Source organism: Astatotilapia calliptera, chromosome 18 (assembly GCF_964374335.1).
Source record: "Astatotilapia calliptera chromosome 18, fAstCal68.1, whole genome shotgun sequence".
NCBI lineage: Eukaryota > Metazoa > Chordata > Actinopteri > Cichliformes > Cichlidae > Astatotilapia > Astatotilapia calliptera.
Window position 1 is genome coordinate 14510569 of NC_137439.1, and position 22938 is coordinate 14533506.

A 22938-nucleotide genomic window follows, 5' to 3' on the forward strand; every position below is an offset into this window, starting at 1 on the left:
AGTTTCGGTACCCACTGCATCTATTCAGATCCCCACAGGGAACACGCTAATGTGCTGACTCCAGCACTCTACTACAACCTGGGAAGGTGAATATTTTCCATAGTGTTTCATCATTTATGAATGTATGTGTCAGAGAGGGCTGGTAGACAGCGCAGCAGCTGGTAAGGCTGTACAATGGAAGCAGAGCTGCATCAGCACTCCTGATAGCTCTTTACTCATAAGCTCACAACTCCTCGCAACATACGGCCTCCATCTAATGGCTGACCTTTCCGATATTAAAGGTCAGCTCGCCGTCCTGCCTCTCGATTTTCTTAGCATCCTCATCATCCTCTGCAATCTCAATGCAGTCCTTAGACCAAGTGATCTCAGTCTCTGGTCTGACATTTCCAATCTATGAAACAAAGAGAGAGACAGGAAGGAGTCGCTTTACCTATGTGCTCCACCTCTGAAGAAATATCAACAGCGCTGTAATTATTCACATTCGTTTCTATTACCTTGCATTTCAGCAGTACATCACATTCAGGGGTAACACTGAAGTCAAGGTACTCGACAAAGTGAGGACCTGAAAATAAATGGAATGATTACACAAAAAAAATTATTTGTTTAATTATCATTAGGCTTACTTGAAGAGGCGTGAGATTTCTTACCTTGTTTCCTGACCCATTCTGCCCTCGCAAATTCTGACTTCTTTTGAAGCTCCCTGAATTCTGGACAAAGAGAAACGTAAATGCTAAAAAACAGATTAAACCCTTATTTTTCACTTCATTCACTCACAAGTGTATTAGAAAATGCGTGCCATAACAAAATGAAAAGGGACAACTGTAAGTAAACGTTGCCTTCTGCTGCCCCTCAATGGATACATAATTAAACTGCAGCACTGGCGATACACCTAGCAGACTGGGAGAAGTCTATATTTACACTGACATTTGCATTGTGTATTTTTACAGCCTTCATTTTCATGCTGTTCTCTTGACTTCGTCTTAACTGCTCAGTACTTTTATGCCATTTTGTCAGTCCTTAAAGTTATAAGTTAGGCTAATCCAAGTTATTATTATATCAAAATGGAAGTCAAAACTGTATTAGCCATTAAAGCTGCTTACCATCTCCAATTAGCACCAGACTGGTTGTACCCTTAGCTTTGCCATCCACCAGGTTAAAGGTGAACGTCCCCTCATCTGTGACTTCCAAAGAGTCCATGAACATTTCGATAATACCGCTGGACTTGTCGAAGTTCATTATGTATTTCTGAAAACAGTGAGGCAAACAGAAAACCTCTGATCCATCAGCAGTAAGGTTACGTTCAATTTAAAACTGGGGGGGGGAGGTGTCGGCATTATTATTGCAGCATTATTCCTAACCTTTCCCTGAGAAATGATAACATCGTTGAAGACATACTCCACTTGGCAGTCAGAAGTGCATTTCTCCACCTGAGTCCAGAATCGCACGCGACCCTTCTCGAGCAGCTCCATAGCCATTTCGTTCTTAAAGGGAATAACTAGAGAGCACCAGATTTATTAAAGCTCTTGCAGAACAACTTCTATTTTCTTTAGGATTATTGCATGTAGGTATAGATGTAGGGCATAAAGTCACAGTGGGTATCAGCAATAACAGAGTTAAAAACAGGCTTGTAGGCTGCATTTGTTTGAGAAAAGAAGTCATTTTCAAACCATATTTAAACCAACATCTACATTTATTACTAAATAAAACTGAAATTCTGGTCTTGGTAACATCTGTGCTTTGTCCCAATATTCACCAGGGAACTTGTGATCATGGCTGATGTCCAGAAGACGCTTGAGACCTGTCAATTAAGAAAAGAACAACAAAATGGATGAATGTCATGACCTCTGTAAACCGACAGAAGTACTGCACCATGTAATCTGAGACAGCCTTCAAAGGGCGTCTCACCCTCCTCAGTGAGCGTGTAGCTGGAGGAAATGCCGTCAGTGTTGGTGACTACACAGGAGAAGGTACCCAGATCCTCCAGAGAGGGACTATTGAAGATAGCTCTGGATCTGCAGATGATGACACAGCAAGGGAGGAGAGTGGGGACATTTTTTCTCTTTTTAGCTGATATCATCTGGTGACATGGATTCTAATGCTGGGGGAAAATGGTGGTAGTGAACATTTCCCCTTGTGGGACAATTAAAGGATTATTCTATTCTATTCTATTCTATTCTATTCTATTCTATTCTATTCATTAGTGGTACATAATGTGTACTTACTTTCCCCGTTCACTGATAATAGTCAGACGAGAGGTGTCTGTGATCTCTTTGTAGTTCTTGGACCAAACAAACTCAGAGCCCTCCATCATCTCAGAGCACTCAAAGACCATGGAAATCACACCGTCATCATCAACATCCACGTAAATCTCTTTGGTGCCTAAGGGAGAGATATTAAATGGTGAGAGGATCCCCGATATTAGTATTTTCAGTCCTCAAACTCAGAATTTTAGTCATTAAAAGAGTAAATCATCAAAATAAAAAGCCTGGCCATCAGTGTAGAACTGCAAAAGAATGTCAAGTCATGTGTGAGGACAAATTTTCCACATTTTTTTAAGACTGGATAGGAACACTCTGTGACTGACTGCATCAGTTACATAACAGTCTCACTCACCAGGGCGAGTCTGGGCCAGGATTGGACCTAAGACTGCAGAGGGCTTTCCAACTCCAGCAAGATTTTGAGCACGCACGTGGAACACATAGGATGCGCCACCCTTCAGTCCAGTCACCTGATTTAGCACATAACAGGCAGGGGTAAGAAAGAGTCCAACCACCAACTATTAAAACCAGTATTTCACACGTCGTATTTGACATTAAGATATTAATGAACCAATTTTATTCAAACTGAATTATATGCATCTTCCTCACCTTCATGTATTTCATCTTGTTGACCTTTTCATGAACACCTTTCCAGCATTCCTCACCAGCAGAGGCCTCCTTGACGTCCAAGTAGTAGCCATTGACAGGCGAGCGACCATCAAACACCGGTGGCTCCCACAGGACCACCACAGAGGTGTCACGGACCTCCAGTACATGAAGACCAACAGGAACACCTTAAAGATAAAAGTGTTTAAATAATTAATATCAGGGGCTAAGGTCTAATTATATAGACAAAAACCTGGCTTAGCACCAAATTATAATGCTGAGAACTGAAAGCAATATAAAGTGATTTAACTGACTGTTGTCTAAGCAATTTTGCATCAGTCTCTGTCTTGTAAAACATTGGACATAGCACAACTAAAAAAAAAATCATACCAGATAAGCATTTCTGCTAGATAAAGAGAATAGCACTTTTAATCAGTGTGGCTGCTCTTAAAAGTACGCTGAAGTTACCCAGAAAATATAAATATTTTGTCCTAGATATCTGGTAGCATATGATATGGATGTTTTTTCACTTAATTGTAGTGTGTGACAGTGTGTGATTATTAGTTATCATTTCCATATTATTCTTGGTCAGGTCACTGATTAAAAATGCTTTAACTTTTAGTAACCCCCTTACATAAGTTTTTCCTTTCAGTGGATAGTCAGTTATTGGTTTAACCCCTCTGTTACTAATATCTACCAGCTCAATTTTCTGTGTTTCGGTGAACATGTGGTCAGTGATACCTGGGACAGTAATGGTCCATTCTTTGCACTCCAGAGGTGCACTGGGCAGAGAGGGTTTACTCACACCAGCCATGTTCACTGCTCGGACTTGAAACTGATAAAAGAGCCTCTCCTTCAGGTTCTCCGCCTAAAAGAAACAAATGCAAATAGTTAGAGACTAAAAAGTGCCTGCCAGCTTCATTACATGCAGTGATAACATTTTATGTTTTATGAATGTGAGGCTGAAGGAACTTGAAACTTACTTTATAGGAAGTTGTAGTCAGTGCCTGGTGGTTCATTTCATGCCATTTTCCAGCAACGCCTCCCTTTACGGTTCTGTAGTCCACAAAATAGCCCCTGATGTCAGCTCCTCCGTTGTTAGCAGGCGCGTTCCAGCCCAGGACCATGTAGTCCTTGAAGGCCTCCTGCAGGGTCACACCGGTGGGCTTACCAGGTACGGCTGTGATGAGAGTAAACAGGCCGGTCAGTTTTAATTGTGAGAAAAAATGTGAGTAAGCGAGTCAAAACAGTTAACACTGAAATATTAAAACCCAAATTATTACATGGAAAATTAATAATTGCACACAATTTCATACAGACTAGCATTAGCCAAGTATCATACAGGTGTTAGTGGTAATCAGTGTTAAAATATCATGTTAGCTGCGACGGTACAGATGAACATCATACATGCAGCTGCATTACACACACAAGAAACACACATTTGTTATTTAGTATCACAATAATGGAAAAAGAAATACTTACACTAAACGCAAGCAGCTGTGAAACTTTCACACTAAGAAATTCTTCAAAGCCAGAACTCATTAAGATCATGCTCTTTAAGAACACAATAGTTTAGTCTTCATCTTGGCCAGGCACTAACAGGCACCCCTAAAGAGTTATCAAACAGCAGAACTCAAGCAAAATTAAACTTACATGCTTAAACCCTCAAACCCTTCACACGAATTAGAAACATTGTAAAACATGACCTGACTGGTTTAACCAAGCCACAAAAAAATATGTAAATACAAAAGTTAAAGGATGGGAAAGTTTCCAAATATAGTGGTAGCAATGAGACTGTCATGCAGGCACATGCAAGTTATCAACTGCACTTTTATAAACATATAATTCATAACCTTTAATAACTCATCCAAGGGACTTCTTCAGTCTCAGCTGACTGCAGGTTTCCCCCGAGAGTACAAGAGTCTCTTTGTACAGTACTCATGGCCACTGAGTAATGGTCATAGCAGATCATGAAACTGAGCTTATTGTTTTCAGGTAACAGTGCTAGTTTTGGTCATATTGCAAATGGGCAGGGATAGCTCAGTAGGTAGAGTGGTGGCCCCATGATCGGAAGGTCGGGGGTTCGACTCCACTGAACGGCTACCCTGAGGTACCCCTGAGCAAGGTACCGTCCCTACACACTGCTCCCCGGGCGCTGCACTGGTAGCTGCCCACTGCTTCACTGGGTGAATGGGTTAAATGCAGAGGAACTATTTCCCTATGAGGACTAACACTTAAACTTAAATGTACTGCTTATAATGTAGGGGAAACCTGCAGTCAGCTGAGTCATTTGGATAAGTGATGAAATGTTTTTCCCACTGAAAATGTTGCGTTCCAATGGACAGAATCAACTTTCTGGGATTTTCTTATTAAACAGGCATCAAGACATAACTCATTAACACATGAGATTTACAGGCAAATATCTGGTAGATTAATTGTATGAGAATAAAATCTCAGCAAGTAAATAAAAAAACATAAAGAGGATTTTGAGTTAGGAGTGGTGAAAGACTATACGTGGATAAGGGGGGACAAAGGGGGAAAAGAACTGAATACTGCGGGCAAAGTGAACAATGAGAAAGAATTATGACACTTACAGATGGCAGCCTGTACAACTACAGCGTCAGAATTGGGGGAGCTCTGGCTGTATCCAGCAGCATTTACTGCCTTCACTTTAAACACGTAGTTTGCACCAGTAATCAGGCCATGACACACAAACCTAAACAGAAAAAAGAGATTCATTAGTATTAATCAATAGGTGGGATCTTTTGTAATATCACAAAAGGTTGATTTTGATACAAAATACTTTAAGCCATTCAAGTTACATTGCTTTTTTTTTTTTTTTTTTTTTAAACAAAACAAAACAATAACAAACTCGAAGTCAGGACCTTCTTGCTAAATCCAGATTAAAAACCTATTTTTATTTGCTGGCCTTTGACCTCAGTGGGTAACTGACCTTTTTTTTACTATTTCTTTTATTTATATTTTATTGTTATTACTACTATGATGACGATGATGATGATAAACAGCTCTCTGAAGGTCCTGCCACATCACTTCACTCAGGTTGAGGTCTGGACTTTAACTGGGCCATTGCAACACCTTGATTCTTTGTTTACCACTGATCATCCTGTTGCATGACTCAATTTCAGCCAAGCTTTAACTCAGTGACTGCAAGGTGCTCAGGTCTGTGGGTACAAATCCAACCTAAATCATTAAACCTCCAACATATTAAGAGTTGGGATAATTAGTTTATTCTGGCACCATGTGCTTGGTTTTCTAGAGATGTGGAGCTCTGCATTTATGGTCAAACGTCTCCACTTAGGTTCATCAGTCCAAAGGAGATTGTTTTTGTCCAAAGGAGTCTTGTGGTTTGTTCAGATGCAATACATCTAAGCCATGCTGCCATGTTCTTTTTGGAGAGAAGAGGCTTGCAACCCTTTCAAACAAGCCATACTTGCTCATCCTTTTTCTAGTGATACTGTCATGAACTTTAACGTTTAATATGGAAACTTAGACATGTAGGGTTTGAGATGTAGCTCTGGAGTGATTGTGCTGGATATCCACTCCTGGAAAGATTGTAGCGTTGTCTTAACACACACCTGAATGCTTCAGATCAGTAAACTGGCAAAACATCTGCTTTTATAGAGGTGGTTACACTTTCTCATGTTCAGTTAATCAAGTGCATTTTATTAGCAGCACTTGACTGCTACTTATCCTCTTAATTCCTGTGGAAGTATTATAAACAAGACATAAAAAGATGACATATTTACATGGAAAAATCAGTATCCTCCATGTCTTAGAGCATGCATTAATTGCACCTTTAAACCTGCCCACCTGGTCTGCCTAACAGGCTTATTGTTGCAAGGCATCCAGACATCTGTGCCCACCACACTGCATTCAATATAGTAGCCCACCAAGTGTTGCACATCCTTGGAGGCCCCCCAGGAAACCACCACAGATGTGTCAGTGTTCCTGGTGGCAACCGGGTTGCCTGGAGCTGATGGCAGGTCTGTTAGAGGAAAAGGAAAACACAGAACATCCTATAATGCAGAAAGGCGCTGCAGCAGACTGTAAAATAAACCAGTGACATTGTGATTTTAGAGCTACTATTATTCAGTCCTGAGCAGGTCTTTTTATATGCAGCATTAGTTTTGACACACTTGGTTTGCCAGCTCACCCAGTTTATCTCCAACTATGACTTCTCCTGTGGATTCAGAGGCTTCACCCACGCCGGCAGAGTTGCAGCAGCGTACACGGAAGCTGTAAGATTTACCCTCCGCCAGGTCAAACAGGGCAAAGCGAGGAGATTTGACTGGCATACCAGTGTTCACCCTCTGCCAGGTGTCAGTGCCAGAAATACGCTGCAGTTGACAAAGAACCAGAGAAATGTTAGAGACTGAAACAGATATGAAATTTGACTATATGAAACAGGTGAGGTATGATTATTTATATAATGTCCCCATATGCTTGCTTTCACATATCACTATTCTAATAATAAGTCTGTAGGTCTTTGTCATTGTATTTGTTTAGAGACAAATTATGGGGAATTCAAGTAAAATATAAACATCATTTTGTTTTCAGTTTTCTTTTGCATTATTGTTTGTTTTGCATAATGCACTGTATGACCAAAGGAAATCAATTAGAAACGAGCATTTTTACACTGGTGTATTTACTGTGGAGCTTTCATTTTGCATTGTCTCTGCAAAATATGTTGACCCCTCACATTTACAAGTTAAATTGTTGTAGCTATCAGCAGTAAATAGTTTAAGAGCGTCAAAGGAGAAGAGTTAAGACTTAGCTAAGTGATTAGAAACTTTGTTTTATTTGCCATAATGATTTTAAATATAACAAACGATATAACTGATTCTTCTCATCAGTCCAGTAGTTTGACTCATATATATATATATATATATATATATATATATATATATATATATTAGGGGTGCAACGATATTCGTATCGATATTGAACCGTTCGATACAGTGCTTTCGGTTCGGTACGCATATGTATCGAACAATACAACATTTGTAATTTCTTTTATCAACTTTCCTTCTGACAATGCTGTCTGTGTTGAGCGCTCAGTGACTCTGCGTTCGACTACTCCGCCTAGGGTCGACAGTGCAGCCTAGGCGGAGTAGTCGAACGCAGATCCACTGAGCGCTCACAGACAGCATCGTCAGAAGGAAGAGCGCAGGGCAAGCTAGCGAGACAGAAGTTAAGCTCTCCTTACAACATGGACCTCCCCCACTCTCATTCAGATCTGGCGTTTGGAATTATTTTGGTTTTCATGTGACGTATGACCCTGAAGGTAAGCGAGTCATGGACTAAAGTAAAACAGTATGTTGGATGTGCCACGCAATGCTCAATTACATAAGATAAGATAAGATAACCTTTATTAGTCCCACACGTGGGAAATTTGTTTTGTCACAGCAGGAAGTGGACAGTGCAAAAGTTATGAGGCAAAAATTAGAATACAATAAGAATAAATACATAGGTGGGAACTAGTGTGTTAGCGCAGTTAGCTCGTTAACGTGTTGGCCGTCTAGCCCCATGCACGGGGCGATCGGCGGTAGCTCGTTAACGGAGATTTGCCGTGTTGTGGCGTTAAGGTCATTTCAACGAGATTAACCTGAAAGCACTAGTGGGAACACAACGAATATGAGTGCACATTTACACCGACATCGACCTAGTGCAAAGACAAGTGGAAGCAGAAAAAAAACAAGCAAGCATGCTACTAACTTTAGCCGAGTCATTTAGACAGCTGTTTAATATGCTGCTGAGAATATAGCCCAGAAGAAGCGGATAGTATAGCTTTTATTATGGAAAGAGCCATTTCTCTGTAATAAACTCTCTTTTCCAAAGATGAGTGATTCCTCAATCAGATACAGGGCTCGCAATATCGCTAGCCCAACGTCCCGGGGCTAGCAATTTTTTCAGTCGGGGTACCAAAATCTATCTCTGCCCTGCCCGTCGGGCTATTGTAGGAAGGAAAAATATATGTCAATGCTTTTGCATTCTTTCGGAAATGTAGCTGGGTTATTATGTCATTGGCATCGGTGAGCCACTGTCAATATGTGACATATTGAAATCGCGTTTGAATTTGCGCTTGTTTTTTTGCTTTCACTTTGCAATCGCGCGAACTGTGCATAGAGAGCGACAGTACTGATCTGTGAGTGATGATAATTTGTGCACCAATTCCTCTGACATCGTCTTATTAATCGTTAGCTTACTATGCAAACATGACAAGTGAAATCTCCCGCAGCTTAAACATGTGAGAGGTTGATCGCGCAGAGAATCGCTGAGCTTATGTGAGTGCGTGTGTAAAAGCAGCAGGATTTATATTTGACTACGATGACCTGGATGACTGAGAACCTTCACAGACAGATATATATTTTAGTTCTGCTGAGCCAAATAAGACAGGTCAGGGTGAAGAAGTGACAGCCAAAGAAAAGCTTACCACAAAACGGAAAAGTTATGACAAATCAGACTATAAGGCAAAAAGAAAGTGCAGCTTTATGGTTTCATGGACAAAATTATTTCTGTGGCTGCAATATGACGAGCTAAATAACCAGGGCTGCACATAAGTGGTCCGCAGGTGCGCATTCGCTGTCAAAATAAAAAACACGCACAAGGGTTAGGGTTAAATTTAAAAACTGTACTTTTGAGTTAAAATATATATTTATAATTTTAATAAATGACAAATTAAAAAGGCATGAACATTTTTTTGTATCGAAAAAATATCGAACCGTGACACCAAAGTATCGAACCGAACCGTGAATTTTGTGTATCGTTGCACCCCTAATATATATATATATATATATATATATATATATATATATATATATATATATATATATATATATATACACATATACACACACACACATACATACATATACACACACACACATATATATTTCTATGGGACAGTTTTGAATGTTTTTCTCACCTTCTCAATGTAATACATGACTCCTTCATGACCCCTCTGGGCTGGAGGCTTCCAGGCAAGTACCACATAACTTTTAGTTGCCTCAGTAACCACAACATCAGTTGGTTCTCCTGGGACTACACCGACTGAAGAGGCAAGAAGATACTCATCATTTAGACACGACAACTGCAACTAGGTAAGTGCTGAAGTGACTGTACTGACACCAAAACGCTAATAGCAAAACCACATGATCTATGCAGACTGTTCTCTCAGTACAAACAGTATTTTACTATATAAGCTTTTCATGTATTAAACATAGTCTAAAGTTATAAGACTGACCAGATATCTGATGCTGATATTTGACTGATTGGATGTATGAGGTTGTTTATTCCTACAGTAATGAGTCTGAAATTTACAGGAATGAAGCAACTGTTTAAAAAAAATGGGGAAAAGAACTGAGACAATAATAAACCAATACCACAAATACCATATCCCAACCTAACCTATTACAAAGACTGGGGTGGTAGTTTTCATAATCAGACACATGCAAATTCCTGATTTTGACAACTCTGAATTTTTTGTGAAGTTTGAATTTCTGATTAAAAATAGCACATTCAACCCCCTTAAACATTAATGAAAAATAGCTTACAGTTCCCCTTGATTAATGAGACAGGCATCACTCAGGAAGCCGTGTGATGGCTATAGCGGTTAAAATCAAAGAAAGGGAGCCCACATCTCATACGTGTTTGAGCCATATGAGAAAATGTCTAAAATCAGAGTAGGAGAGTTGCTTGACTGTTACTGTACTGTAAACCTAAGAGATGTGCAAGCAGCTGAGTGGGATGGTCAAGTAAGTAAGTAAGTAAAATTTTATTTATATAGCACATTTCTAGATAGAGATCACAAAGTGCTTTACAAGATATAACAGATTAAAAAGACAAAATACAAACAAAGTTAGCAAAAGGCAGTTTTAAAAAGATGTGTTTTTAGCTGTTTTTTAAAAGTAATCAATGAATCAGCGGATCGTAAGTCCTGAGGAAGAGAATTCCACAGTCTGGCGGCCACAGTAGCAAAAGCTCTATCACCCCTAGTTTTCAGTCTCGTATACTGAATGACAAGTAGGCCCTGACTACTCGACCTCAGAGACCTACTAGGGGCATAGGGCTGTAAAAGTTCAATGATATATGGTGGTGCTTGTTGTTGAAGAGCCTTGAAAGTTAAAACCAAAATCTTAAACTGGACTCTAAATTCAACAGGAAGCCAATGTAACTGCATGAGCAACGGTGTTATATGTGAAAATTTAGAAGCTTTCGTCAAAAGTCTTGCTGCAGCATTCTGAACGATCTGCAGACGCTCCAAAGAACCTTTATTTAAACAAGTAAACAGGGAATTGCAATAGTCCAGTCGTGAAGAGATAAAAGCATGAGTAACAATCTCCAGTTCGGTATAGGATATAATAGAGCTCAATTTAGAAATATTTCTTAAATGATAAAAGCAAGACCGAACAAGAGATTTAACATGACTATCTAACGTAAGAGCAGGATCAAGGATAATCCCCAAGTTCCTGACAGATGGTTTTACAAACGTTGAAAGAGGACCAAGAGCATTTATTATACTGGGTATATGTCTATCTGGGGCACATAAGAGGACTTCGGTTCATATATTAGACCTGTTTGGCCAAAATGAGAAAGATATTGAGGTTCAATAGCTTTTTAAAACCTTTTTGTAAAGACAACTAAAATTAAAATTCTCTGAAACTAGACAGCAAAAAGGTGCCGTACCTGTCGGATCCTCCTCTGTGAACTTGATCATTCCAGTCCAAGGAGCTGAGGGTCCAGCTGTTTGGAAAAATGAATTAAATAGATTTAAATTTTAAAAAAAGAAGGTTAATTCGTTTACATGGCTGAAGTGTGTCAGCAGGTGATGTGTCTGTGTCTCACCTCTGAGGCGTGCTCTGTCAGAGGGATCCATGGCTACCACGGCCTCAGAGACGCGGGATGGATGGCTGACTCCGGCCTTGTTTACGGCACGCACCCTAAACACGTAAGACCGCCCCTCCACCAGTCCTGTGACAGGGAAGCGAGCGTACTTGACTGGGACTTCATTACACCGAGCCCAGTGATGGGTGCCCACCTCACACCTGGAAACATTTAGATTAGTGAATGCTGTAAACCAGGTGTTAACTTGGATTTCCAACACAGAAACATCCAAAATTAAACCAGTTTCACTGCATATGCTGTACACAGTATCATATGCCCCCCATGAAAGCGGACTATTCTTGTTTTTTACAATTTCATATAAAATGGTAGCAAAATGATGTAAACCATAAGAGAGGAGGCTGACTCACCTGTCGATGTAGTACCCCAGGATGGAGCTGCTGCCTTCCACCGCTGGCTGCTTCCAGGTTACCACAACATAGTCCTTGTTGGCATCATGACAGCGCACATCCAGGGGGGCTACGGGTACCCCCTCAACCTCTACATCGGCATCTGGCATAGTGAGACACACACACAGTTACTTGTGTTACTTGAGTTACTTGTGAGTGGTGCTGTTTTTAAAACAAGCTGATCTCTATTACATATCCAGTTTCCATTTTCTGACCTACTTGTTTACAGTATGAGTGGCAGGACTGCAACTAAGATACATTTATATCACTAAATCCCTATATTTTTAATCTTTATGCTGGATTTCCAGAAAACAGTCTCTGGAGCTGGTTTTCTCACACAGATATAAATATATATAGATATAAAAATTCTCAGAGGGAACCAAACACCTCACTTAAAGACACAGCAGAACTTAGCACCTCCCCACCGCATCTATGACATGATGCAGCAGTTTGAACATAACACTTGCAACAGTTTGGTTTAAAACAAAACTAAAAGTAACTTCTTTTGCAAAAAAGTAACCTTTAGATGAGGATTTTAAGCCCTTTACCTCTGACAAACACGTAGGCAGCATAGGTATCATAGCCAGATTTGGTGTTGACGCGCAGGGTGTACATGCCCTCATCTTCTTTGTTAAGGTGGACAAGAGTGAGTACGGCACGTTCCCCAGACCAGTGAGTGTGCACCCACTTAGAGGGCTTTAATGGGACAGCTGATGAGACAGGAGATTACCAAAAGAAGTGGGGTTTGATACCTTAATACTCAGAAAGACAATAACACACAATTTCCATTTTATTCTTTCACTTACAGTTTCTGTACCACACGACTTCAGGCTGGTATTTTTTCACAGTGGGATAAATGATGACAGTGCAGCCGAGGCTCAACGTCTCCCCTTCAGAGCCAAAAGCCACTTCAAATTTGTCAATAATGGTGGTTTCAAAGGTAACACCATGCTCAGGGCTAAAACCATCTACAGACACAGAAAAGGATCTCAGCATTAAAGGGTCACACCCAGCAGACATTTTTATTCAATAGTCCAATATTCAACCTCCTCGCAATTTTCTTTTTGAACTCCACTAACGCTTATTTGAAAATATACTGATGTTGACTTTAATCCAAAATAGCTAAATTTACCATCTCTAATAAAAACAATTCTTAAAAAAGCTCAAATAAAACTGATAGTGAACAGAAATGTGTGGTTAGAGCTACTTTACTTTATATAATTTAAAAAAGAATGTTTGTTTATAATATATAAAGTGATCTCACGTGGTTTAGGATCGAGTGGGCCTGGTTCAACACCCTCTTGGAACCCTATGGGGAAATATTATACAACAAAGTTATTAAAACCTATAAAAGGGATGTTGACCTCTGACCTCTGGAACTATAGAATCAGATAGATATAATTTATATTATACGTGAAAAGTATTTGTTTCAGATCATCAAATACATTTTAACATTAGACATAGATAACCTCACACACACACACACACACACATACATACACACATACATACACACATACATACACACACACACACACACACACACACACAGTGGGGCAAAAAAGTATTTAGTCAGCCACCGATTGTGCAAGTTCCCCCACCTAAAATGATGACAGAGGTCAGTAATTTGCACCAGAGGTACACTTCAACGGTGAGAGACAGAATGTGAAAAAAAAATCCATGAATTCACATGGTAGGATTTGTAAAGAATTTATTCGTAAATCAGGGTGGAAAATAAGTATTTGGTCAATAACAAAAATACAACTCAATACTTTGTAACATAACCTTTGTTGGCAATAACAGAGGTCAAACGTTTACTATAGGTCTTTACCAGGTTTGCACACACAGTAGCTGGTATTTTGGCCCATTCCTCCATGCAGATCTTCTCGAGAGCAGTGATGTTTTGGGGCTGTTGCCGAGCAACACGGCCGAGCAAAACTCCCGCCACAGATTTTCTATGGGGTTGAGGTCTGGAGAATGGCTAGGCCACTCCAGGACTTTAAAATGCTTCTTACGGAGCCACTCCTTTGTTGCCCGGGCGGTGTGTTTTGGATCATTGTCATGTTGGAAGACCCAGCCTCATTTCATCTTCAAAGTTCTCACTGATGGAAGGAGGTTTTGGCTCAAAATCTCACGATACATGGCCCCATTCATTCTGTCCTTAACACGGATCAGTCGTCCTGTCCCCTTGGCAGAAAAACAGCCCCATAGCATGATGTTTCCACCCCCATGCTTCACAGTAGGTATGGTGTTCTTGGGATGCAACTCAGTATTCTTCTTCCTCCAAACACGACGAGTTGAGTTTATACCAAAAAGTTCTACTTTGGTTTCATCTGACCACATGACATTCTCCCAATCCTCTGCTGTATCATCCATGTGCTCTCTGGCAAACTTCAGACGGGCCTGGACATGCACTGGCTTCAGCAGCGGAACACGTCTGGCACTGCGGGATTTGATTCCCTGCCGTTGTAGTGTGTTACTGATGGTGACCTTTGTTACTTTGGTCCCAGCTCTCTGCAGGTCATTCACCAGGTCCCCCCGTGTGGTTCTGGGATCTTTGCTCACCGTTCTCATGATCATTTTGACCCCACGGGATGAGATCTTGCGTGGAGCCCCAGATCGAGGGAGACTATCAGTGGTCTTGTATGTCTTCCATTTTCTGATGATTGCTCCCACAGTTGATTTTTTCACACCAAGCTGCTTGCCTATTGTAGATTCACTCTTCCCAGTCTGGTGCAGGTCTACAATACTTTTCCTGGTGTCCTTCGAAAGCTCTTTGGTCTTGGCCATGGCGGAGTTTGGAGTCTGACTGTTTGAGGCTGTGGACAGGTGTCTTTTATACAGATGATGAGTTCAAACAGGTGCCATTCATACAGGTAACGAGTGGGGGACAGAAAAGCTTCTTACAGAAGACGTTACAGGTCTGTGAGAGCCAGAGATTTTCCTTGTTTGAGGTGACCAAATACTTATTTTCCACCCTAATTTACGAATAAATTCTTTACAAATCCTACCATGTGGATTCATGGATTTTTTTTTCACATTCTGTCTCTCACAGTTGAAGTGTACCTCTGGTGCAAATTACTGACCTCTGTCATCATTTTAAGTGGGGGAACTTGCACAATCGGTGGCTGACTAAATACTTTTTTGCCCCACTGTGTATATATATATATATATATATATATATATATATATATATATATATATATATATATATATATATATATATATATATAAAAGAAAATAAACATGCTCTTTTTAAAACATCACTGACATCTGTCTCTCTGGAAAGGGTTACAGAGCCATTTCTTAAGCTTTGGGTCTCTAGTGAACCACAGCGAGAGCCGTCATCCTGTCAATATCTGCTCAACAAAAGAGGTGTGCAGCTAATTAACATTACAGCTCAGATGAAGAGGGACAACATTTATGTTTCCTCTCACGGGTAAATGTGCACTTCATTTTTCAGTGACACGGTTGGCAAGTGTAGTTTGGTAAAAAGAAAATAGCGGCCGTTTAAAACTTCCCCTAACGAGGTTTGTAGATTTTGAGCAGCAGACTACTGGGAAACAAAACTGCTGCTGAATTCAAATGTAATTTTTGGCTCTTCCAAAAGTGTTGGCTACTATCTTTACACTCAGGAGAAGGCAGACATCTTTTTGGCGGAAAGCTACCAAAACTGGCAACTCAACACAAGAGTACAGATGAAAAAATAGACCTACAGGCCAGAGGGGTGAAATGCCCCTTTGACGCTCGTGAATGAGCTTTAAGACCTTCCTGTGGTCCGCGAGTTGGAGGGATTTGTCTCCTGAAACATACTCAGGGCACAACTGTAGGACACTGCTGAGTTTTAAACCTCTACTTTGAACTTTGACCGCTAACTGAAATCGACTAGAGCTGCTGCAGAGAGGGACATGTGGAAAAGAACATTAAACGAGTTACCTACTTTTCACAACCACAGAGGCCACAGCAGAAGCTTCCCCTTTCACATTGAGGGCAGAGATATGATACTTAGCAGTGTCGAAGAAATCACAGCTGGAAACAAAATGGTTATCACGATTAACTATTAACGGCATGAATAGATTCAGCGCTGCAAAAAACAAACAAACACTAATACCGTTTATCTTGGGTGTGTGCTGTTAATTCAGAGGTCAGCTGAATGATTACCTACTTCTTGATCTCCAGAGAGTGCATGTTGTAATTGCTCTCAGCTGTGTACTTCTCGGAGTGGGCTTTGGCATCGATGAGGACGTTGTTTTTATACCTTAAAAGCAGCAGAAAACCAATGTTTATTTTTACTCTTGTCTTCAGAGTTTTTAATTGCCATGGTGCATGTAGGTGTTTATGTGGCAACTGTGGAAAATAAACTCGACTGACGTGTTGGATGGAAACTTCTCTATGACACACGCATGACAGACTGTTTTCATCAGCCTCTTTTTTTGTGACTCAGAGAAGAAGGGAACTTATAAACCTGGAACGTACCAGGCAATCCTGGGTTTGGGCCATCCAGCCACGGTGCAGTGCAACTTGACATCCTTGCCCTCCCAAACAGTCTGTCCACGGGGCTTGACAATGAACTCTGGGTGGTGTGTCAGGCTGTCTGGGTTCATTTTCTTACGGAACTCCGACCATTCCTCCATCTGTAGCGGGAGTGTGTGATATGAAGCCCATCAACGCCTGTATGGGTCATGTGAAAATGGTTAAACCTTTGCATTCACAAAACTATGGAAAGGATTTACCGTCCTGCTCATTTCCAGGCGTTCAGCAGATTCCCTGACATGCTTTGACCTGGTTTTCTTCTCCACTTTCACCTCCATGGCCTCCCTGGCCTCCCTGACAAACAGGTTCCTCATGGCCACATAGTTGATGCCCTCCTCTGTGACCTCCTCCTCCTGGGCCTCCATTAAGCCCCGAACTACATCATGACTAGAACGATACAAACCAACCAAGATGTGAGAACAGAGAGGACACTATGAATCTCAGAAATTATACTGATTACTTGCTAAGAAATATCCACAAACTCAGATTGCATACTCACTTGGCTCTAAACACCGGAATAACATAGCCGATAACTTCTTTGTCCTTGTCCATTGCCAGGTAGGTGCGTTTGGCTCTCTTGGGTAGTGGGCTCAGTTTAACCACCTCCTGCCCCTTCTCTGTCTTCACAGAGATCTTCTTGCTAAGAGGTAAAAGGCATAATTGATCTTACTAAAGCAACAGTGTAGCTCCAAATAAATTGCATGATTATTTTTTTTTATTATTATTATTTTATTAAATAATGATGTGCTGAGTGATTGTGGAAGATTCCTTGGCTTTTTTCAAAGAAAAAAAAAATTTTCATCTTCAGAAGAAATAAAATGCCAGTTAGCTGAGTGCCAGAGAAACAACCTGAGCCAGAATCAGACTTCTGCATCCGTTTGTTTTCTTGGAACAAACAAACAATAATAGTAAATGTGGTTCTCAGTCTTTTCTTCCAATCACACAAACTTTTATAAAGTTTTCTTTACCCAGTTACAACCAATGCAAAAATATTCTTGGTGGAAAATATTAAGAATCACATTACAATAGAAACACACCAGGATTTTGACAAAGACAGAAGGGCGATATTGTGCTTGTTTTTGATGTTTCTGATGTTTCACTCAAAACTAAACATTTAAATAAATATGGTGGTTACATAAAGACATATTCAGCTGGTGCTATAGTCCAGTTACTCAGAGAGGAAGATGTATTCCGGTCCGCTCCCTAAGATCCTGACCCATTTACAGTCTGTTTCATTAGCCTCTTAGTCCTCACTATTGTCAGAAGGCTTTGTTTTTAATGGAACTGGGACTGCTGTACATAAGACTTGTTTTAAAGCCTCACTCTCACTCATGATCTCTGCCAAGTCAGCGCTAGTCTATCCATTTGGCATGAAAAGGAAGCAGGAACGCGTGGCTTTGATGAAGTCTGTTATGTACTGGTGAAGCAGAACACAATCTGTGGAAGGTGCTCAATGCACAGCAGAGACAGACAGATGGAGTCTCACAAAAGATGCTGTAATGTCAGGACGTTATTTCTATTGCTGACTCACCAGGTGAGCTGAGAGGATGCCTGCTTCAGTGTGAAACAAAGTCAAAGGTAATAAAGTTTGATGGCTGAAAAAGAGCACTTCTTTTCCGACTGACAAGCTACAGAATGTCAGTCTGAAAATCAGAATCAGTAAAGTACAAATTGATTTATTTTTTTTAGTAAATAAACAAGACACAGATGCTTAAAATCAACAACAGCTATCCTGTACTACTGGCCCACGAGTTAATACCTATCAGACTACTGTGAAAGCCAGCCTGCAACCAGCTACAATATCATCACTTCTTTACAATGTCTTTACAGTTGGCTTATAGGCAACAAGCTCATGTCGCATCTTCAAAAATAGCTTGGCTGTCCAGGAATATAACTGGCAGCCCTTCACTACAGCTGAAATTCTTTCCTTGACCTCATTTAGAAAGTTATCCCAGCTCCAGCATGTACACTGAGCACCACAGCTTAAATGACAAAGAAATGCTAACCATACTGCATGTTGGTACGGGAAGGTGCATGTTCATAAATTTCAGAGACAAAAGATAAACAAAAACAAGCCCAAGAAAAATCACTGGCTTAAAAATAGAACCTGACTGATATTTCTAATTAGGAGGAATACCGATACATTGGCTAATTCTTTTTTTTCAGACACATGAAACATATGCAGATTTTCCAGTATTTGATAGGTGTAAAGTTATTTACGTAGGCTGGTTGTGTTTAAGGGATTTGAAAGACTTGCCTTAACAGAAGTTACAGAGTGCCCTCTGGTGGAGAAACACTGCAACATCAACACTCAAATATGGCTGAAGGGTGTTTCTCCAATCTTCTTTCCCTTTTTTAAATGTTTATTTGTCAGTCATTATAAATGGTGATGCTGACAGAGCAGCAGACAGTTATCATTGTCCAATAGTATCGACCTGTCAATAAATCAGTCAGGCTTTATTTAAATTCCTTACAATATTCACTAATGTGTAGTTTTAAAGATGTCAAGGTAAGGCTGTAAACCTTTTGCCATTATTAACCTTTTTGATCAAATTGAAATCCTTAAATTGCATATTTTATTCAGCTTGTGGCCTAATAACAATAATGTGCAATTTAACAGAACAGAAAACAAATGAACAGAAGAAAAGAAATTATTTCATTGAAGAAATAAACGTCTTAGCAATGTTGTTGTATTCTAATGCTGTTGTTGTATTGTTGCATTCACTGTTTTTCTGTATTACTTCAGTGGGTTAATAGATAAAAGTATGTCAATATATCAGCTCTAACACAGTGGAAATTATTTTATTTAAACATTACAGTCTGATCCAACATTGCAAACATTCTCCCACAATGTTTAACTTGCAAAAGTACATTTATTTGCTGGCAAAATGCCTCATGAAAGTCTAGCGCCAAAGCATCACAAATAAATAGTTTGTCCAAGTTAGATAGTGTGTGGGAGTCTGTTTCAAACATTGGATCAGTTTGTCCCTCTCCTATGCACCTGCCTCCTTAAATAGATGTTATAGCAACAAAACTCATGTATAAACACAAACACATGAGAAAAAGCCTTTGGATATGAACTTAGAAACATTACTTTAAGATATAGACTTTATAAGTGGATTACTCTCATATAACTGGACAATTTAGGAGGTTCGATATTGACATGTCTGCTTTGACACTTAGAGATGAGATTTAAAATAAAAGTCAGTTCACAAATCTGAGCTATAAAAAAACAAGGGAGAGTGGCTGTTGTTTTACATCTATCCTTCTGTTTACCTGGCAGCCATGTGTAATGGTCCCCATGCTATTACGCCAAGACTCCAGACCCTGAACCCTATTGCTTTCTTGTACTTGTACTTACACACTTCTTCAGCTTTTTCCTATTTGAACAACTATTACAAAACATTTTTTCCTTCAGATTAAATGTCTAATTCCTGATTAAACCTACCGTATGTAGAGAAAGAGCTGGAAGGAAAATACGTTGTCACCCTCATGATTTACCATTTAATACACTTTAAAACTTTAAAGGCCATGCTACAACAGTATGTTAACATTAAAAAGTGCTATATTTTCTTTTTTAAAAATCTATTACCGTAAAAAAGAAAACCAATTAATAAATTATAGCATAAAAAAGCACCTGCTCTCGATGAAAACCCTTTTTGGTATGCACGCACTCTCCTTCCTGCTGCTAAACCCACTTCAGACCACAAGCACAATGCTGAATATTTGAAGGGGAACATTCATCATTTCTGAAGTACTAGGAGTGGCAGGTTACAACCTTGGACTCTGCAACCCCTTCACTCTAATCCTCTTACCGATGCCTGGTGGTCTTGAAAGTTGAGAATGACTGCTTGCTAACAGACGACTTGCTGCTCAGGTAATAGCTGCTCTCATAGAGATGCTGCTGCTGCTTCTCCTCATGTTGATGTTGATGCTGATGCTGCAGCTTCTGCGTCACTTGTAATGATGCTGACATCCTGACGGCCACTCCGCCAACTTATAATGACTGTCCTTTACTTTACCCGCTCTGTGAATCAATCTGACTGTTATTATTAAAGACTGGTTTCTCTACTGGAGGTTAGTCTAGTGCAGAGGCCGGTAATAAGGTAGTAGGAGCAGGGATTAAGGGATAAGAGAATTGGTTGCTTGTTAAAAATATGTTTTTAAACTTGTTATTGTGATTTTTTGTTTGTTTGTTTTGGGCAAGCAGCTTATGTGTTAGCTCTGGTTAAGATCTACTTTTGTGTTAAATGAAGCAGCAGGTGATAAACTGGTGGTTTTGATGATTTTTCAATTCAATTTAATTCAACTTTATTCACGTACTGTGAAATCACAGCAACAGTTGCTTCAAGGCAAAGTGAAGACCCTACAACAAAGAAAACCCCAACAATCATATTACCCCTTTGACCAAGTGCTTTGGCGACAGTGGGAAAGGAAAACTCCCTTTTAACAGGAAGAAACCTGTTAAAAGCCATCTGTCGTGACCGCTTAGGGTGGAGGGAGGAAGAAGACGGAAGGAAGTCTTGAACAATAATATGTAAATTTACAGTCAGATCATTTCCTGCAGTGGGCTTTTTAAATGTTTTGTGATGAACTGGACACCAAGCGTGGACAGATGGCAAGAACAAGTTAAAATATACTTACTGATTTTGCAGGTTTTGTGTAATTAAGCTACCAAATATCTATGTTCAGTACTTGCTTAATTGAGGGTTATTTAGTTATTCATATATCCGAGTTATAAAATGTCAGAATATTGTGACAATGGCAAATTCCTAAAGCCTAGATGGTTGTTTCTTCAAAATAAAAGTCCAACTTCAAAGGTTTTATGTTTATTGTAAGACAACATAAAGCAGATTGGAATGAATGAAATATTGATATTTTGTCTAATAATAATAATAATAATAATAATAATATCATCCAGCTGACCTTTCCCCATGTGAGGCCACTTAAGTTATTTTAGATATGGCTCAGGTTAAAAAGAAGAGCAGCTCCAGCTGGGAGGCAGGCAACAGTAACTATATGATCTGCAGTTTCTCCCAAATTACACAAAACTATTTTCTCCTTTTTATGTGCTTGAGCAACATCTACTACAAGCAGACTAAGCCATCCAGAGTTACACACTGAACTGGACTGTAAGCCATGAAGGCACAGAATGCATTAAAAACATTTTAACAAGGCCAGGTCATAAAAACGTAAAGTTTTGTAAGGTAAGGCTGGTGTTAATTGGAAGATTAGGATGACACTTCACTACAATGACACATGCAGGCTAATATACCAGAGCACTAGTTCTCAAAATGAACAAAACCCTGTTAGTAGGGTATGTAATAAAACTGATTAATTAAAACACATTTATAAACAAACTAAGTAAAAAATAAATAATCATAATCATACAGTGGAAGCCGGCCTAGGGCCTTATGGAGTCATGGTTTTAAATGATAACCAGAGCACATAAGTACTTCCGCTTATTTAAGAAAATATGCACACTCACTCACCACAAATTAAAAATCCACAATCGCTGAAAATAAGAGAAAATGTGTGTTAATCCAGAAGTAGCTAAAGCAAGTTGAGATCCAGGCAAAGCAGCAGGGTGAGGGGCAGTGGACAGGGCGGCAGTCCACAGAACAAAAATAATGCTGCCACTCGGCAGAATGCGCAAGACACCGTCAGGACCTTTTAAGGCTGGGGCAGCTTTAAATTTAGACCATGAGACCATGAGACAGGCCAGCTGAGCTGAGGAGCTTCTTTTTGGCCTGGCCCTCCGCTGTGTACTGTACTTCAGGGGCATATGCAGGACTCCAGTGGTTTCACCCAGTTCACTGTAATAAAAGGCATATGAACTGCACCACAAACCGAAAAAAGAAGAAGAAAAAATGCCACTAATAAAAGAAAATACAATAGAGGACGGGTTCTCAGTCTTAAAAAACAAAAACCTGCTAACCTAGTACAATCATATCATCCACCGACCAAATTTAACACCAATGCTGTTAAGTTTTAAACTTCACTTTCCCTTAGATTATAGTTTAGCTTATTTGTTTGAAATCGATCCGTTATTATTCCGCTGCGCAAAAAAAAATTTAGTGGTTCAACTTCCTTATTAAATATTGAAAACAAAGACTCATTAACCATTTTGGCTAATTCAAACAAACGTCTTGGACATGCAAGTAATTGCTGCCACCTAGTGGTGACATATGTTGACTACATTATTAGTCGTCCGGACAAATAAAAAACAT

General features: G+C 39.8%; 1 protein-coding gene across 3 annotated transcripts in view; it reads right to left on the reverse strand.

The window, feature by feature from the left end:
• The window catches only part of myom1a (myomesin 1a (skelemin)), a 28623-nt gene extending 5692 nt beyond the window's left edge, over positions 1-22931 (reverse strand). For 2 of the 3 annotated variants that reach the window (XM_026149456.2, XM_026149455.2), the window contains exons 1-28: positions 22201-22931; positions 17208-17348; positions 16909-17095; positions 16652-16809; positions 16341-16433; positions 16116-16204; positions 13440-13484; positions 12982-13143; positions 12724-12885; positions 12137-12278; positions 11730-11929; positions 11571-11627; positions 9811-9935; positions 7039-7222; positions 6696-6870; positions 5459-5580; positions 3848-4044; positions 3606-3732; positions 2868-3052; positions 2614-2728; positions 2223-2379; positions 1906-2012; positions 1754-1798; positions 1359-1495; positions 1101-1245; positions 648-707; positions 495-562; positions 266-391 (exon numbers count right to left, since the gene is read on the reverse strand). In XM_026149456.2, coding sequence (XP_026005241.2) covers positions 266-391; positions 495-562; positions 648-707; positions 1101-1245; positions 1359-1495; positions 1754-1798; positions 1906-2012; positions 2223-2379; positions 2614-2728; positions 2868-3052; positions 3606-3732; positions 3848-4044; positions 5459-5580; positions 6696-6870; positions 7039-7222; positions 9811-9935; positions 11571-11627; positions 11730-11929; positions 12137-12278; positions 12724-12885; positions 12982-13143; positions 13440-13484; positions 16116-16204; positions 16341-16433; positions 16652-16809; positions 16909-17095; positions 17208-17348; positions 22201-22493 — 3804 coding nt within the window. In that variant the 5' untranslated portion in view covers positions 22494-22931. Of the gene's footprint in view, positions 1-265; positions 392-494; positions 563-647; positions 708-1100; positions 1246-1358; positions 1496-1753; positions 1799-1905; positions 2013-2222; positions 2380-2613; positions 2729-2867; positions 3053-3605; positions 3733-3847; positions 4045-5458; positions 5581-6695; positions 6871-7038; positions 7223-9810; positions 9936-11570; positions 11628-11729; positions 11930-12136; positions 12279-12723; positions 12886-12981; positions 13144-13439; positions 13485-16115; positions 16205-16340; positions 16434-16651; positions 16810-16908; positions 17096-17207; positions 17349-20523; positions 20736-22200 lie in introns of all 3 variants that reach the window. The other variant, XM_026149457.2, reaches the window with a different exon arrangement.
• Between the last annotated feature and the right edge of the window lie 7 nt (positions 22932-22938).